Here is a 19,523-nt window from a genome sequence, read left to right as displayed (position 1 = left end):
CCTTGGCACAAATTTTGCTGGAACCATATGCATTCCTAAATCTTCCATTAAAATTGTGTGGGATGAACCAAGGGATATTCCAACCTCTTCTGCAACTTCCTGGACAGTGAGTCGACGATTTCCAAGGGTCTTCACCTGGGCAGGTTCAGAATTTGAAGGTTGGCCAGACCCCTCATCACCATCTGCTGAAGTCTCCAATTTTGAAATGTTTGAACCACTTATAGTTATTTGACCCAAGGCATTGTTGCCATAAGCTTCATTCAACATGCTGTGGGTTCCTGCAGTTTTCCCTATATTGAAAAAGAATTTAACACATATTCTCTGCTCGTTTACAGACATCATGTTTCATGGAACAAGACAACAACACACTAAATCACAAAACTGGTTGCAAAAATTGAACAGAACATCTGATCTACTCAGAACTAAATGGCTTGAGTATCTAATGGTCAGGTATCAAGGTCACTCAAAAAACACCTAATGTGACCAATGTACTGCTGATCCGCATCCTCATTTCTGGAACTTTTTGAACACACTTCCTATGTACAAAACAGGACAAAACATGTCACGATGCACTTCATCATTTGTACACATCTCCCTTTGTTTAGAAAAGTTAAAACAGAGCAGACATGAAGCTTCAATGAGAGGAACAGGATATGCCTGCAGAACTGAGCCAGAGAAACTTGAACAGAGTGACACAACATCAGTCTTCACTGCAGGCAGTACCTGGTGTGGCGGACTTGTTCTTCTTCAGGGTTCCTGTGCCACTGCTGACAGTTGAGGCAGCGGGACTGCAGGTTGAGTTGCCACAACTGGGTGCAGGGCTGGGTGTAGTGGGTTTCAACAACCCACTGCTTGCTCCATCCTCTGCAGGACGGACGGTCTGTCTCGAGGAGCTACTTGATGTCTCGCTGGGCTCAGATGTCACAGTAGGTGATGACTGCATGAGAGGGGGCGTGTCGCTGGAACCAATGCCTGTGTCCGTGTTGGTCTGTGAGGAAGCTGCAACCACAGCACTGCTCCTACACATGCACAGAAATGCTCACTAAGCACAATGACTTCTAATTCAACAGGCCTATCTGCACTTGTGTTAAGATTGCTGTTTTCTGGGATGTGATACTACTGTGTATTTTAGTACAGTCAGGAGGAACCAGCTGCCATCACCTCTACAACAGGCACCTCCAAAATACTAGGCTACCAAACTATGTGAAATCGCAACCTGAATCCTACCTCTTAGTTGGGCCCTGCTGGCTCATGAAGTTCTTTCGGAAGAACAAGGAATGTGGTACAGCGCTTTCAGTGTAAAACCTCTGGGAACAACACAAACCTTGCATTTCATAAGAAATGCCCCCAAAATTAATAACTGCATTAATATAGCATAATCACAAACTTCTAAACTTTACTCTAAATCTTAATATTCATGACTATGAGACTCTCAAATTTGTATCTATGTCTTGGTTCAAAGATCTCCTTGAAGATAATCAGACTGAATTTCACAGATTAGCAAACTTATTATCATAATCATACAGGGACTTCAAGAGACAGAATGAAGTTGGAAAGGCATCTGTCATATCACAAGCAGATGCATTCCCAAATCCAGGGCTTGGTGTTTTATGATGGTAACGTATGACTGTTGAAAAGTGTGTATGCTGAGTCTGCCTCAAGGCTATATAACAAGGAGCCCAGGAGAGCTGAATAGAGTTGAGGGAGTTCAGATGCAAGATATTCACTGGACAGGATGGCCCTGAGCAAGGGAAGCTGAAGAACCTCAACTGTTAACATCTGTTAGCGGGAAATGGCTGTTGAAGGCATTGCGGGTTGCATAAGACTTAGTGTTTGCAGGAGTGGGTTGTGAAATGTGGAGACCAGTGATGGCACTGCAATTACTTGTAGTTCTGAGTTGTGTCAATAAATTCAATATCCCACCCACACCCCATCTATAGTCACACCCCTAAAATAGTGACAATATGTTTACAATACTCAAACTGAACACATTATTTACAAGTCTGAAGGTGCAATACTGGAATCTGTAGATCTGCTAACACCAATGACTCAGTGTGGATGTAAATCAAATTTGGTTGACAAGATTTAATGTAGGCTAGGCAACGACTGCAAAAGCAGCAGCTCTTTCGCAAACAAAAATGTTCCAATGACAACTGCACGGCAATAATGGAACAGGGTTTCCTATGTGGTCCACGCTGAGATATTATAAGCAGGACAGTTAGTGAGAGTTGAGTTAGTTGGTTGCTGTTAGCAGAAAGTCCTCTAAGTCCAATCATCAATCCAAAAACTGTCTATAGTCACTCATACTTCTGACAGTATGGCAGAAAAATAAAACTGTTCAAAGCTTCATTAAGCAGCAAGCCACAAAGACATATAAAAACAAGAAGCCCCACAAAACTTTAGCTGCTCAAACCTTAGACCAACGCACCCTCTAGAGAGGCCAGAATTCAATTACAATTCTGGCATCACTACATGCGAGCAATCATACGGAATCTATTCCCTTTTACCAGTTTTATACTGGTGTGGTATTCAATGGCACTCACTTCTGTCTTTCTCGCAGGACGTGGGACTGGCGACGGGCGTAACGTTGACTTGGACGACGCTCAAACTGGACTGTACGGCGTGCTCTGTTTTGTTGTGTTGTCTGGAATTCAGTTTTGCCACTAAAACAAATACTGTATTCATTAACCATCTGGGACACATGTTACAAAGAAGGCAAAGTCAGTGAAGTGAACCAAACACTGGACATTTCCTACATAACTAGCAAAAACTGTAAACATCTCACCATTTTACATTCTGAATACCACTTTTCAGTTGTTATGAAAACAATGCAAGCAACAGAAGAGGCACAAAATTCCCTATATCTTTACAAACATTTTGACATACAATACTTCAGGGTTTCAACACAAAGTATAACAGACATCCTACAGATGCAAATATGTGACTGGCTAACTCCACAGAATAAAGTACTTTATGAGAAGATAACAGGCACTTATCTACTCAACGTATTCCCAGCCTGATGGAATCAGGAGCCTAAAAGAATTCACGAAAACTCAAGACCCTATGAAACACTTCATAACATGCACTTTCTTCATGGACAGACAGTCACCCAAAGACAAAGATCATCCCTTGTCAGCTGTGCATTGATTAACCTTTAACGTACGGACTTTTAAATTGCCTGCAGCTCCCTACGGCCGGAATTTAAATGGCCCTAAGTCTTTAACATTGCAAACTTTCAGAAAAAAATGCATATTTTCCGTTCTATGCAACATCGGAATATGAACTAAAAAGAACCTGAAAGACAATAAAATTTTCTACATATATACAAAAGGGCAAGTTTTACAAATGAAAATCAACTGTGAGTATTTTGTCATGAAGTGCAAAATATAATCATTATTATATACGTTATGAAATTCCAAAGGACTTACATGTTGTTTTTCTTCAACCTTGAATCGTGGTGGCGATGTAAATATGACGACACTATATACAATAATATTTGGTTCGGACTGTACACGGGTTGGACTGCATCGCTTCACAGTTTCACTCTGACGCGCGTGTCCCACTCTCGAAGCAGTCCATCACACAGCGCGACATCACACTCTACAGCGGTAAAGCGTGCTCCCGCTTTTCTTGTTTATAGAACAAACGTCTTTGTTTCCCTTTAGCTGGTCAGTGTTTTGAATGTTTCACCTCCAGTCGACTCAGTTGGGCCCCAGATGAACTTGGCCTCCCTCGAAAAACACCACTGACCGTGATATTCGCCTCATGTGATTGAAGAATCAAATCACGCACCAAAATTTCGCGGAAATTTTTGTGCGTCATTTTTCCATCACATGACTTGTGTAACAGATATTCATTGAGAACAGACATGTCTAGTAGGTGGAAGAATACTCGCAAAATTGTGATGCAAAGTAATTGCAATAGCAGTCGAAAAGTGCCAGTCCGCCACTGATACCGAAAGTCACAGTGACGAAGATGTCTTTACGCACAAAGTAACACTGGCTCAGTGTATTTATACCACTTCCGAGATACACAATAAAAATGATATAAAAGAAATACAGGAGTCTGACACTGACTTCCTAACTTTTAACAAAATATAGTAAATCCGCCACTGACGTCCTAACTGAGAATTCAACACTGCAAACCAATCCCTGAATGAGCCACACTTCCTTGAAAGCTCTGGCAGCACTGCTATGAAAGTGCTTACGAATATTTCCTCCTCTAACTTCTCAAAACAAAGCTGACCTCTATTGGCTCACCAGGTCATAAACAGTCATATCTAAACGTAAATAGTTTCGAAACCAGTACCCTGATAAACGATTTCATTGTTCAGAGCTAACAAATAAACATCTGACATGAACGTTCATGAGTTTGTTTGGGTTTCAAACCCAAGGTCAAACTGCCAGCACTCACAAAGGAAGCACGTGGCTTGTCCCTAAAAATTATAACATTCGGCCAGCTCGGGGTGCTACTTGATGCGAATAATTATAACATTCGGCCATTAAAGGTTAAAATATACTTGCAGCCACCCCCCAAAGTACAGAGGCCATATCTGTACCATGTCAGAGTAACAAGGTACATACACATTCTGCATGGAGACAAAACATGTACACATCCAAACCACACAGTCACACACTAGCACATAAGATATTCCATAAAAATAAGGTTATGGATAACGTGTTTCTTTCCAGTGGGCACATTTTGGCATCTGTTCAAACCACCACAAGCTACGAGAGACAATTCCAATTTATTTGGAAATATTTGGCTTTTTTCTGAATTTTAAGACTGTAAAACTGGCAGACAAAACTCAGTACTATGATTATTGTGTTCTGGTGACACTATGTAGTCCAGTAGGTATCGAAGTTTAGGAGGAACCTGCTGCCTTCATCTTCAGGGTAGAAGAAGAAACTTCATAACACCTTCCACCCTGAAAGAGGAAGTAGCAAGTTCCTCTGAGACACCGGTACGTATCTACCAGACTACAGGGTGTCACATCCTAGTCAGTAATCTTAATATCTCCATCATGAGAATCTCAGATTTTGTACAAGATAAAAAAAGGGTGCAGACATTGGACATACTATGCCATGTACTATGTTATTCTGGAAATAAACTCACTGTAGTTTTGCAGACCACTGCTGACTGCTTTTAGGAAATGCACATTACAAGGTAGGTGACTACTTGGACCTCTAGCATGTGTACTACTTCCCTGAAGACACTGTCTGTGCAGTTTTATTCAAGGTGACAGTCCCCACAAATTACTGAAATGTGATCAGAATTGTCACAGCCGCCAGAAAAACCGTTTTGTTCTTTTGGGACCCATCTGAAGGGTGCCTGGAGCTAGAATGGGAATATTCACCAAGCACCGAGCACAAACAAAATCCATCTCACTGTTCAGGCATTCATCAGAGGCACATATACACATACAGACATGGACACATGCTACTGCAGCAACCACTCTTTCATACCAAGGCGGTCTTAAAAACACGTAAATCTGTTAAAATCTCCAGATCATACTTTTCAGCATCACAATATTTTCTCATATACACTAGGTTCTCACATGTAGGATGCGGAAAACATGCAGATCCATCAAAATCTCAACATAACATCCTTCAACAACAAAGTACCTTTCCACATATACTGTGTACATGTGGAACTGAAAATGGTATTCACAAACTTCAGACTGAGCCTCAGAGAAGTGTTCAGTTGTTGACTATGTCTGTACAGAGATGAGAGAAATGTGTGTGCACATAACTTGGGGACGGGGGATTTCTCACATCTGAATTAGCTCTGGACCCTAACAGCATCTCTTTGTCTTTAACAAGACTCAGTTACCACGTCATAACACAGGGGGATCAGAATGATTGCTATGTCGCACAACCATTCAAACACAGATCCATACCTGTATCGGAACCTGGAGCCCATACGGAAGAAGTTCTGTCTTGCTGATGGCCCCTTCACAGGCGCCCGGAGACGGAAAAAGGCATGGTGCTCAACTGCGCATTTCCACAGATGTTTGCACGCCTTCTCATTGTGCAATCTGGTGACAGACATGGCACATTCACAGCCTTATGTATGCATTAATGACAAAATACTGAACAATTGAATATTTGAAGAGTAAACTGAATCATTACAACATCATTAGTTGCTAGGCACACAAGAATATGAACTTACAAGACACTTGCTACTCCAGCACTATCAAGGGCAGTATGATTTCGTATCAGCAGAAATGTGTTTCATGGGGAGAACTAAGGATACACCCTTTTGGACAGTAAAAGAATTTAAGAAACTACAAGAAAACTACAGATTTTCCACAAATAATGCAACACATATAACAATACTGCATGAGGTCAGACAGGATCCCCCCCCCAAAAGTAAAGGAAGTTTCAGAAGATGTTTGAAAACACAGAATGGTTGTGCTTTATAATACCTATAACATGTCTAAACAGGGCTCACACTGAAAGCATGATAACAATGAACTCATATAACTAAGTATAAGTATTGGGTTTATCAGAGGAGACAAAAGTAACCAGCTACAGGCTAAAAATATCTGGTGTTTGATGTGCAGTAGGAACAGAGATTCTCCCCCCCACAGTACCTGTAGCAGCTCTTGGCCTTCACAGCCCCTATCCAACACATACCAGGGACTCCTTCCTCAGCAATAAGGCAGCAAGGACATGACGCTGATCACCCATGTGGAGCTACACCACCACTGCCATATGTCTTCAGGGCATAAGGACTGGAGATTCTTATGTGCAGCAATTCCTTGTATTTCGGATGAACACATCAGCTCCATCTTCAGGGTCACAGAGTATACTAAGCAAGAAACTAGACAAAGCAGATGAGTTCTCTGCTGGCTATTTGCTTTACTTACTCTTCACCTCTGAAGACAGAGACAGCATGTGCCTCTCTCCAAATTATGTGGCATTACAATGCACATGCCCCACCAATGGTATCTCCACCTTATCGTGGTGGTGGGGTTCGAGAGCTTCTGAGACTCTGAGGGCTATGCCAGTGGTAGTGTAGCTACTGGTAGAGCCACCCATGCCTGACAGGTCAAGGGGTAGGAGCCAGACAGAGAGGGATACCCTGGTCCTCCAGGTTGGGGGTTGAACGTCAGGCCAACAACCTCACACTGTAAAAACTAAATTGTTCAGAAATCCAAGGAACGAGTAGCTGGACAGACCTTTTCAAGATGACCTGGAAAATGTTTAAAGGATTTGAGAATTGGACCTTGGAATGTATTATGTCTTTACAGAGCCGGAGCACTAAAAATACTACTTGAACAACTAGATATCACTGGTATACAAGAACTGAGGTGGTTGGGTAAAGGAGTCATGGAAAAGAGGGATCATGTTGTATTCTATAGCTGTCAGAAGAAAAGTCGCATGTTTGGAACAAGCTTCATTGTTAATAAAAAAAGGAAGCATCTTATTTTAGACTTCCAGGCAAAATCTCACAGAACATGTAGGCTACGAATTAAGGGAAAGTGCCTTATTTGTGCACATGCCCCCACTGAAGATAAAAGTGAAGAAAGACTCCTTTTATGATGAACTGGATGAAATATATGGTGAATGTCCAAAAAGAGACTGTAAAATAATCATAGGGGACATGAATGCTAAAGTGGGGAATGAGGATGTATATAGATCGGTTATTGGAAAACATAACAATTCAAATGATAATGGGATGATTTTAATAAATTTTGCTTCCTCAAGAAACATGGTAATAGGTAGAACAATGTTTAATCACAAGGATATACATAAACGAACCTGGAAATCCCATGATGGAAATGTGTTTAACCAAATTGATCACATTTCAGACTTGATGGCTGTCAGGAGCTACAGGGGAGCCAACATTGACTCTGATCATTACCTAATAATATCAAAGATTAGAAGTCGAATATCTAATGCAAGGAAGATACATGGATCCCAGGCTAAGAAACTGAATTGTGGAAAATTGGTGGAACAAGGAGTTGCAACCAGATATACTGGATTAATTAGTGAATGCCTGGCAGGTCTCTCTGATAGTGAAGATGTCAGTGAAGCTTGGAGGGGCCTCAGAGATGTTATTATAAATGCTGCTGGTGCAGTATTAGGAAGAATGGAAAGGATAAAGTATAAGAATTGGTTTGATGGAGAGTGTGAGCAAGTGACAAATAAAAAAACCAGGCATATAAGAGAATGCAGCAAAGGAACCATACTCGAGGGGCTGTGGAAGAATACCGTAAAGTGAGAAGCAAAGAAAAAAGATTGCATAAAAAGAAGAAAAGGGAATATGATAAACAAAAACTGACTGAACTGGAGCATTTAAGAAGTTCAAACAAAATTAGAGCATTTTATCAAAAACTAAACAAGAGTCGAAAGGACTTTCAACCTAGAACAACCTTATGTAGAGATAAAGAAGGCACAATATCGAGTAGCGATGAAGCAATACTGGAAAGATGGGCGCAATATTTTGAAGAATTATTAAATGGTAATGCCTTCAAACAAGCGGAAGGTATGACCATAGACCAGAATCAAGGAAATTTTGAAGCTGAAGAGCCAGTGCTTACCATAAAAGTAGAAGAACAAGCTATTAAAAAATTGAAAAATAATAAAGCTCCAGGAATGGATCTCGTCACAGCAGAATTACTGATTTTTGCAGGCCCAGAATATGCCAAGCACTTACATCAGCTAATAGTTAAGATATGGATAACTGAAATAATCCCAGAGGAATGGAACCTAAGTATTGTATGCCCTATCCATAAGAAAGGCAATGTCATGGTATGCTCTAACTATAGAGGAATTAGTCTGTTGTGCATAGCATATAAAATATTTTCCAAAATGTTATATTTTAGCGCCCTGTTGCACTGATTCATGTCCATGATGTGTATTTGTACCAACCGTCTTACAGTGCACACGATTTCACCTTTCTCTTCACTCACTACATGTTTTGGCACTAATGTGCCATCTTCAGGTGTGGTTTTATTTACGTCAAACCATTGCACTGTATGCCATCATGTCTCCTTTATAAAATGATTAAACTGTATATATGTCATGTATAATAATAAAGTTTATATATTAAAACTTTTCAAGATTTATCATCTATACGTCGCACTTCAAATTTTGCGAATTACGTCAATCCTCTCCAATGGGAGTAATCTTCCTATATTCTTGTGTGTATTGTGTCCTTCCCTTGTGGCTGCGCGCGTTGTATCTATTCTGGTATATTAATGTGGGCATATTTCGGTATTAACCCATTCTTCAAACATGTCTTATTAAAATTTATGTTGGCATTGCAATGTAATAGTTTACGTTTACAATTCATGTATTGGTATAGCTTCTAGTATGACTACTACGAATAATGTTATATTTTAGCGTCCTGTTGCACTGATTCATGTCCATGATGTGTATTTGTACCAACCGTCTTACAGTGCACACAATTTCACCTTTCTCTTCACAACGCACGCAACCACAAGGGCAGGACACAATACACACAAGAATACAGGAAGAGTACTCCCTTTGGAGAGGATTGACGTAATTCGCAAAATTTGAAGTGCGACGTATAGATGATAAATCTTGAAAAGTTTTAATATATAAACTTTATTATTATACATGACATATATACATTTTAATCATTTTATAAAGGAGACATGATGGCATACAGTGCAATGGTTTGACGTAAATAAAACCACACCTGAAGATGGCACATTAGTGCCAAAACATGTAGTGAATGAAGAGAAAGGTGAAATTGTGCGCACTGCAAGATGGTTGGTACAAATACACATTATGGACATTTTCCAACATTCTATTTAACAGACTCTCACCCTATGTGGAAGGCATAATTGGGGATTACCAATGTGGGTTTCATCAGGAAGATCAACTAACAGTCAGATTTTCACTATTCGCCAGGTCCCTGAAAAGTGTAATCAATTCCAAATTGAAACACATCATCTGTTCATTGACTTCCAATCAGCCTATGACTCCATAGCTAGAGATGGTCTTTTTCTAGCAATGGAAGAGATGCACATTCCATGGAAGTTAATCGCCTTAGTCAGAGCCACTATGAGAAAGACCCAATGCCAAAATTAAAATTTAGAATATGTTGTCCAGCCCTAAAATAACTAGAAATGGTGTTCGATGAGGGGATTCCCTAGCCTGCCTCTTGTTCAATATAGCATTAGAGAAGGTAGTTAGAGATGCAGGCATCAACACAAGGGAAACTATATTCTGTAAGTCAGTTCAAATTTTGGCATTTGCAGATGATATTGATATACACTCAACTCTCGATTATCTGGGATAATGGTGGGGATGGAAATCATGATTAATCGAAAACCCGGTTAAGACACATTTTATTAAAAGGAGTACTGTAATACTGTACCTTCATAATTCTATAGGCCTGCCTGTACTTAAATTTATTCAACCTCGTTTTTATGTCATCTCATGGCCTATGTAATACATTTTTACATTACACAGAAGTATGAATTAGTTATTTCAAACACAGTGTTCAACAACATCCAACACTTTTTACGAATATTCACACTTAACACTTAAAAAAATTTTAATATTGTTGTTTGCTTTTTCGCGGCATTTACCTTTTTACGGATATCCGTATGAAGCCTACGTAATATTAGCTTGTCACTTAATAAACTGATTTCTTCACTCTCAAGATAGTCTAGTAAGAATTCCAGATGATTAAGAGCAGCACCATGTGATATTTTCTTACTAGCAGCACTGTCCACCTCTTCCTCATTCTCACTTTCTTCCCGCTCCTCTGGCGGCACCCCCACTGAACTTACGATTTCGTCACTGCTTAACATTTCGAAGCCCAGTTCACATGAGTTTCTGTTCAATACTTATCACAACACGCTTGCTTTTACACCCTGACATTTTGCTAATGCACTTGAAGATCGATACAAAGAGACTAACTCGGGCGGTCTATCTGTCCTTGAAACTTCCCACAAATCCTTGCATTCTTTCACCCCTATCCTACAATATTGGGTTAGCATAATGGGGCCAAAAATGCAGAGCTCGGTTCACACTAGTGCAGAAATAGTGTTACAACTCACCATGTGAAACAAAAGCGAATGAATATTAAACAACATATAAGCCTCAAAAAAGCCCCGGTTAGGCCACAAACTGGTTTATCCGCCACGGATAATCGAGAGTTGAGTGTAATTGGTAGAACACAAAAATCTATGAAAGAAGCTTTTCTTAATTTGGAAAGAGCAGCAAAAAAGATGAATCTACAAATTAACCAAAATAAAACAAAGTACATGCCGGTAACCAAGAAAGACTGTGCTAATGGACCTGCATATATTGAAAGTGGCTCATATAAATTTGAGGTTGTATGCAGTTTTACTCACCTTGGATCAGAAGTTGACTGTAAAAATGACATCGGTGATGAAATAAAAAAGCGTGTATTTGCGGAAAATAAATGTCTGCATGACCTTAGGAAACACCTGAAATCCCAATTAATACCCAGGAAAACCAAAACTATGATGTATAAAGTACTTATAAGATCAATGCTATCTTATGCCTCTGAGACCTGGCCACTGTCAAGATCGGATGAAAGACTGTTAAGTATATTTGAAAGGAGGATCCTGAGATATATCTTTGGACCAGTGGAAGAAAATGGAATATGGAGGAAGAGGTATAACCATGAGCTATACAAACTATTTAATGAACCAGACGTTATTGGATTTATAAAGGTTAAAAGGCCTGAATGAGCTGGACACAAGATACGTGCCAGCGAGAACAGAACGATTAAGAAACTACTTAATACTAAACCAGAAGGAAATAGGAAAGTGGGAAGACCAAGATTGAAATGGGAAGAATGTGTGTGTGGCAGGACATAAGAATTTTGGGTGTAAAGAACTGGAGGAATGTAGCATCAAATGGAGAAGAATGGCGAGCAATCCTGAGGAAGGCCACGGCTCACGAAGAGCTGTCGTGCCAGTGATGATGATGATGATGATGATGATGACAAGGCACATGACCAGAAGTTAATGAAATTTTTGGACATGTTAAAAGTCTGATATTTAACCAGTGAACCTGGCATTTAAAATCCACAGACTATATCTGATCTGAGATTCTCACCACAATGGACATGAATATTAGGAAGGTACCGACAGTTCACAGGAAACTGTGGCCTCCATCTTCCGGGTAGAAAAGCCCTTGTAACTTAAAAATGCAGTCAGCAGGTTTCCCTTCTGACTGCACTACATGATATCCCATCCTAAAAGATACTAGTCAACTGATTACATACTGCAAATCCTAACAGCAAGAGATTCAGCTGAATTCTGACCTAGCAGCTAAAACACAAACCAAATATTGACCTGAAGACAAACGTGTGTTCCTGTTCACGCCCTTGATCATCATCCTCCACTACGACCAATGTCAGTTTCTTCTTCTTGAAGTCCAATTTTCCAATCTTTGGCCTGGAACAAGGGCAGACTGAGGTCAGGATTACACTGCTGTGTGTCTCACAGTGCATATTATTACCTATCTCTAGCAGTGACTATTAACACAATACCTGCCAACTGGACAGGTTAAGTTTATTGTGTGCGGGTGTTGATCCTGTCAAGCAGTGGGCTGCTGCCACCAGATACATAAATATCATTTCCTCAAAGAGATGTCATCCAGATGCAGAGAGGCATTAAGAGATGCTTGGCAAACTTCAAATGAGTTGCAATATATGAAAAATGTTAATCTCCACTTGCTCCCTTACAGTTCTGTTTCAAATATAGAAAGTTAAATGTCCAGCTTTCCTGGAAGAAGGACTGGTCCAGCAGCTAAAATTCCAACAGAGAGGCAGGGAGCTGAATGTATTACAATTTGGGCCTTCTGAGACGTAAGGTCAGGTAGTCTGCTAGACATACACCAAACCTTTGAAAGATCCTTCTGCCTCCAGGTTCCTCTGAAACACTGGCACTTATCTACCAGATGACAATATTTCTATCTTATGAAGACTTGATTTAAGTGCTTTAAACACAGAAATGTCACTTAAAAATCTCATAATTATCACACTCACCACTTACCAGAAAAAAAGGCCGATCTTCTGAATCCCTTCAAACACCAAGATCCCTGTTGGAGTCAGGCCGAGCGAATACTCACATCCATCCTTACCCTGCAATTACCACACCACATTCAGCGAGACTTCTCCTGGCAGACAAATTAGTCCTGACCTATAAATATCACAACTTGAATATTCCTGCAAGCCTCCTCATTAAGAAGCTGTACACTAACCACCTGAGCTGTGGGCCCAGGTTACAGTAGAGACACAGTCTATAAGCCCGACACACTGAGTTGCCATAAGTTGTGTATGTATGCTGATGAATTAGCCAGTTTTCTGCGTGCCGCCAGACAGGTAATGTCAGTAAGTTAGAGAGCATTACTTACCAGCACTGTGTGGTTGTCCACGCCATACATCTCCAACCACTTCACCTTGTTCAGATAGTTCATCTCAGCCTGCGCAGGTGTCAGGCCCCTGCAAACACAGGACAGACTCCTCACATGGGATGCTTCATGCTGGTGGGGCTTGCGGAAAAAAGGGGAGGGGAAGTAGCAGATAACAGGTTCGAGGGTACAGAACAAATAAAGGATCTCTCTGGATGCCAATCCAACAAAAACTGCAGCCTGCAACTCTGCTATAAATTTAATGTGCCAGATGGTGTGTGTATCTGTGCGCGTGCTTGCATGTACAGACACAGAGTGACTGGTGAACACAGCACGATGCTCAAATAAGCTGAGGCCAAATGGGTGACCTGTATCAAGTGTTCACAACATTACAGCTCCTACGGCAGAGTGGCAAGAGGCAAAGCGAGGCACACCAACCTGACAGTGGTCCAGCAGACATACCTGCATTTCTTGTACTCCTCCAACACAGCAATCTCCATCTCCTCAGTCTGGTTGGGTATGAAGTGGAACTCTGACACTACTGCTGGCGTGTGGTAACCCTCTTCATAGTCCCCTAGTTCAGCTGCAGGAAGATATAACACACACAAACTGATTCTGAAGCTTTCTGACAGTCATCGTAAACAGTACTCACTTCTCAGACGTAATGCCACGCACTCCAGCACCCCTCTACATGGGGACAGTATGTTCTTCCAAAGTATCACTGAGCTTCTACCAGAACACACAGCACAAAATCCCAAAAGATACTGCTCTTCACAGTCACCACTACAATGACATCAATTCCAACACCAATTTTTCTGAAGAATGCCATCTTTTGGGATGTGGCACCATGTAGTTCAGCCACTTGCTCACACTGGTTCCTCACTCACAGATATTTCTACCCTGAAGATGGAGGCGACATGTTCCTCCGAAACGTTGGTTTACACAAGATCTACACAGCGCCACATCCAAGAAGACAGCATTCTTCATGGTCACTGCCATGAAAACCTCAAATCTTACCAATATTTCTGACCGACATCATTTTAAGCATCATACAAGGTGGTTCAAATATGACCGGGACTGATTTGTGTGTAAACAAGCCGCACTGCACAGCAGATGTGCGACCTTGAGAGAGTGAAGCCACAACCTCCACCCTCCATCCTGTTCGGGTTAGAACCTGTTCAGTCCTGTCTGGAGTTGCTAGAGTGATGAATAAACAGACGGTACCGCAGAGCATGGAAGAATGCACTGTGATCAAATTCCTCGGAGAAAAAGTCCTATCTGCTGAAATTTACCACAGACTCCAACAACAGTATGGGGAAGAGTGTCTCTCATGGACCCGTGTGTTTGAGTGGTGTAAGTGCTTCAGGGAGGGCAGAGGGCACGTGGAGACTGAACCGCATGATCGTCGGCCACGATTATCCGTCACTGAGCCAAACACTGATCGTGCAGACATGCTTGTTCATGAGACCAGGCGCATCACTGTCAAGGAACTTGGAGCAATGCTGTCCATCAGTGTTGGTAGCGTAGAAGACATCATGAAATACCACCTGCACTATCGCAAGGTGAATGCACGGTGGGTACCATGCTCTTTGACGGACATGAACAAAATGGTGCGCATGCAAGCTGCCAGTCATCTCCTACAGCAGTTTGAAGGCGAAGGTGATGCATTTTTTAAGTCTATAGTGACCACCGATGAAACGTGGGTGCACTACTTCATTCTCAAGTCCCAGCAGTCATCACACGAGTGGCAGTATACCAGTTCTCCCAAACCCAAGAGAGTGCGGAGGAGCCATTTCACAGGAAAAGTGATGGGCAAGGTTCTTCTGGGACTGGCAGTGGGTAATCCATGTAGAATTTCTGACAGATGCCAGAACAGTCAATGCAGCTTATTACTCAGACCTCCTGGCAGCAGAAGTGAAGGAAAAGATCCGATCCAAGCGGAAGACACGCGGAAAGCGGGTAGCCTTCCTTCAAGACAATGCACGCCCCCATATGGCCAAAACAACAATGGAACCTTCTGACACATCCGTGGTACAGTCCCGATTTGGCCCCAAGTGATTTCTACCTGTTTGGAAGGCTCAAATCAGACTTGCAATGCATGCGGTTTGTGGACAGTGCCGTCATCCAGACTGTTCAGGAGTGGATACGCTGCCAACCACATGCCTTTTTTGAAAAGGGCATCAGGATGCTTCAAGAACGTTGGAAAAAATGTGTTGACTCCAGAGCGGAGTACGTTGCAGACTGACATGTGCAAGGAAGTGTTTGGCAATTATGGTTAAAAAAAAAATCAGTCCCGGTCATATGGGAACCACCTTGTACATCACTCCCGTCTTTGCAAACCAGAATGCTCTTCAGGGAGTGGTTCTGCATGACAAAGCAAGGAATCCTACTCCAAACTCTGATACTAGCTCTAACAGTACTATTCTGTCACCTGACGTAGAAAACAGAACCAGTTTCAGAAACCTTGTAGTTTGAAAAAGCTGAGACAATGACGATTACTCACACTGGAGAGCCAGTGCTGACAACTCGACAGCCGTCTGGTATGCACACTCAAGTCGACCCTGCACAATATCCTCTTTCAGCTGCAGAAAGAACTGGTACCGTGTCAGTTCCTCACGCAGGCTGTTTGGTTCTGAAGAGTAGAACTTAACTTTGAGGCGAAGTGTATAAGGTGGACCAACTGCAACAGCACACAACAAAATACATCAACAAAACCTAATGAAATATATCTGGAATGTAGAGTCGTTAGTATTTATAGCAGTTTATGGGTGCAATCCCACCATCCCATGAAGACAAGGGCCCTTTGTTAAAATATCCCATATCATCATCACCATCAAAGGTACCTAGACAGAGAAGGAAAGTACAATTATTGTGTTTTTGGACATTATCCACTGTCCTGTTTTTTTTTTTTAAACGTTTCAGAGTCTGTATTCCGTCTCCAACTTCAGGTGGAACCTATTCAGTTGGGCCCAAACAACAGAGCTAGTCCTTGCATCTAGACACCAGCACCAACACTAGACAGGATATATATAAACTAAGCACAGCATAAACCATCTGCAAGAGTTAAAACAAACATTAAAATCATTCAAAATCTCCACACACATGAGGCATAGCACCTATGTCCATGCACTGTTTCACAGCTATTGTTGTTAAAATCAGAGTACTATCAGAACAGAAGTCATCACTAAAGAGAAAAATTCTCTGTATGACACCGACATAAAAACACGATTTCCACACATAATTAACACTGGACAGAGCTGTAGTTTTCTGACTTCTGCTGTGATAATAATGGGAGTCCAGATGGGAGAGATGTCCAAGCTGGGATGACTGGTCTGTTGGGCTACCAGAGACATGTGGGCAGATTCCTTGTATTTCCTGTGGGTGGTGTTTGGTCCAGGAACACAATAATTGTATTAATATATGTTCATCACAAACTTTCAGAAAAAAATGGACTGAACAAAGAAAAGTAAGAGCCAATGAGGAAACAAAACAATCAGAGGCCACAGAGAGAATTCCATGGATCACCTCCACTCCACAACGCCTCTGAGATGTTACACTTCCCCCACCAGCACACTTCCCTACATTCCCCTCCAGTCACCTAGTCATTCTGTTCACAGGAAAATTTCTAGTGACAAACACATGATAACGTTTTTTAGCAACAGAGGGTTTGAGACAGAGGGAGCTGAACAGAAATATGACAGAAGATGGGGAGTGACAAGTCTTAGGCACCGTCACCTCCACAATCCATGGGACTTCTTTCTACGGCCTCAGTATAATGACCTAAAGATTTCAGATTATCCCTACAGTGAAGATTCATGATGTTGTCTTTTCGGTTATGACAAAATCTTGTAGTTTGGTAAGTGGGTAGCAATGTTCTTGAGGAGCATACCGTCTCCACCTTCAGGGTTGAAGTCAGCACTGTTCCTCTCAAATGCTGGCACCCACCTACCCCACTGCAACATGATACAACGTGATGTCATAACCCAGATAATCACAGCATGGAAACTAATGCTGGATCATGTCTCTCTCCCTGCCTGCACAGACTGCCCCAAGGTCACAAGCTGTAAACATGTGACAGGCATACTGACAGCACTCAAGGGCACTCAGCATCTCCTCACAGCTGCCTGCATTCTGTGCACTTGTGAAGGGAACATCTGAACAAATTCCAACTCCATATGCATTTTGTGCAATCTTTGCATAAAGTGAATTCCTGTTAGTCTATCTATTTCACCTCTTGAACAACTGAACACTCCTACAAAATTTGGTGTCTGTGTGTGTGTGTCAGGTGGGGTGGGGTGTTCACTAGAAGCTATCAGCAAAATTTCACATTTTTGTGTGAACATGCATGAAAAGCATAAACACATGATGGATGCAACTTATAGCAGAAATAAAGAATGCAAACAAAATTTCAATTGATAATCTCACAGGTACTGGTATTCACTAAGAAGAAACGACATTCAGTTGCCCCACACACACAAAGACCACCACTGCTGGGCCCACTGTGCACCTTGATCTTGTCAGAGCCCTTTGCAGAGTTCTGATCATAATGCTAAAGTCAGAACCATTCTGGCTGGGGCCCTCCTCATTTATATCAGTTCCAACCATGCAGATATGAAGACTTCTGTTCTACGGCTGGCCAGAGCTGGGCACTGACAAAGTATACAGTAGGAGGATCCATCATCCTGCCCACGTTTCTGGCACACACTGCTCTCTGAGAAGGCCATATCATGGGGGCGTCACCTCAATGTACGGAGGACCTTCAACAGAACTGTTACCAGTCTATACTGTTTCCTGTTCAAAGTCAATGTACTCCTAGACACTTTATCCAGAGGCCTCTCAAATGACGAGCTTCAAATGCCTCATACCTAGCACAGCAGCTCAATGTTGAGGGTGACCCTCCCTCAAACACTCCTCTGCCTCGAGCCCACCGATGGGTAACTTCACTGACAGGAATCATTTTGGAGTTGGTAAGGCAATACAAGAGAATGACATGTGCATGGATGAGATTCTGGGAGTAAAACATTACAAATGCTGCAATTTACTACCTTCTATGAACTGTCCTCCTGGGACAGTCATGTCCATTTATGACCTAAATATAGCCCAACCCTCCACAGCCCCTACTGCAGTAGCTTAACAACACAATGAACATGACTGTACAGGAATGACATGCAACATGTAATCAATATTTCCCATGAGTCACAGTTTCGTAACTTGTACTCCTTGCCAAGTATAATTAGAATAATCAAGGCAAGGAGGATGAGATGGGCAGAGCATGTAGCATGGACAGGGGCAAAGATGAATGCATAGAGGATATTGGTGGGAAAGCCAGAAGGAAAGAGACCATTAGCAAGACCAAGGTGTAGGCTGATGGATAATATTAAAACGGATCTTGAGAGATAGGATGGGGTGGTATGAATGGGATCCATCTGCCTCAGGATAGGGACCAGATGATGGCTCCTGTGAACATGGTAATGAACCTTTGGGTTCCATAATATTCTGGGAAGTTCTTGAGTAACTGCACACCTGGCAGCTTCTAGAGAAGAGCTCAGCTCCAAGATGTTAGTTAGGGGTCTCACTGAATGTGAGAATTCACTGTAACTACAGTGTTACAACAGACCCCAAACCAACACTGCCAACACCAAAACCTACCACTGCTAAAGACTAATGTATGATCAGCATGGAAGAAAACCAACACATGTCCTGTCCACAGAGCGATATGCAGAAAATCACTTACTTTTCACCTGCTTCTTGATGGCCTTTGTTGGGTCCAGCCAATGCTGAAACAAGAACAAATGCAAAGAACGACAAACATTCTGAAACACTCTGAAGCCATATGCTAAGTGCCACATGAGTGTACATTTAACTGTCCTTTTATGTTATTCTGTCTTATCGACTCCTGAAGTTACATATTGTCACGTGTTTAGTGACCAGACACATAGTTTGGATCGGTAACTGGATTTACTGACAACTAACAAATCATAACTATAAATAATTATAACTGTTTCACTAATTTACCCACTACAAAATCAATTATGGCAGGCACTAAGTCTTCTCAGTCTGTTTTCGCTGGCTGTTGCTTGGTAACCGAACCCAACACCATGGATTCCTCAGCTCTGGCATCCACATCCTTACTGGCTACTGACTGTTTCA

At 41.8% G+C, this 19,523-nt stretch overlaps 1 protein-coding gene across 2 annotated transcripts in view; it reads right to left on the bottom strand.

Moving 5' to 3' along the window:
• The window catches only part of LOC111861476 (band 4.1-like protein 5), a 42,350-nt gene that overhangs the window by 15,197 nt on the left and 7,630 nt on the right, over positions 1–19,523 (bottom strand). For both annotated transcript variants that reach the window (XR_004512678.1, XM_033750318.1), the window contains exons 3-11: positions 19,108–19,150; positions 15,877–16,053; positions 13,836–13,956; positions 13,377–13,464; positions 13,016–13,104; positions 12,314–12,415; positions 5,900–6,037; positions 2,544–2,663; positions 724–1,019 (exon numbers count right to left, since the gene is read on the bottom strand). Coding sequence is in view for 1 of the 2 variants with exons in the window: in XM_033750318.1 (XP_033606209.1) it covers positions 724–1,019; positions 2,544–2,663; positions 5,900–6,037; positions 12,314–12,415; positions 13,016–13,104; positions 13,377–13,464; positions 13,836–13,956; positions 15,877–16,053; positions 19,108–19,150 (1,174 nt within the window). In the remaining variant the exon portion in view is untranslated. The remainder of the gene's footprint in view (positions 1–723; positions 1,020–2,543; positions 2,664–5,899; positions 6,038–12,313; positions 12,416–13,015; positions 13,105–13,376; positions 13,465–13,835; positions 13,957–15,876; positions 16,054–19,107; positions 19,151–19,523) is intronic.

The sequence above is a fragment of the Cryptotermes secundus genome, unplaced genomic scaffold (genome assembly GCF_002891405.2).
Source record: "Cryptotermes secundus unplaced genomic scaffold, Csec_1.0 scaffold693, whole genome shotgun sequence".
Classification (NCBI taxonomy): Eukaryota; Metazoa; Arthropoda; class Insecta; order Blattodea; family Kalotermitidae; genus Cryptotermes; species Cryptotermes secundus.
The sequence above is the reverse complement of the archived record's forward strand: the minus strand, read 5'-3'. Positions and strand labels throughout refer to the sequence as shown.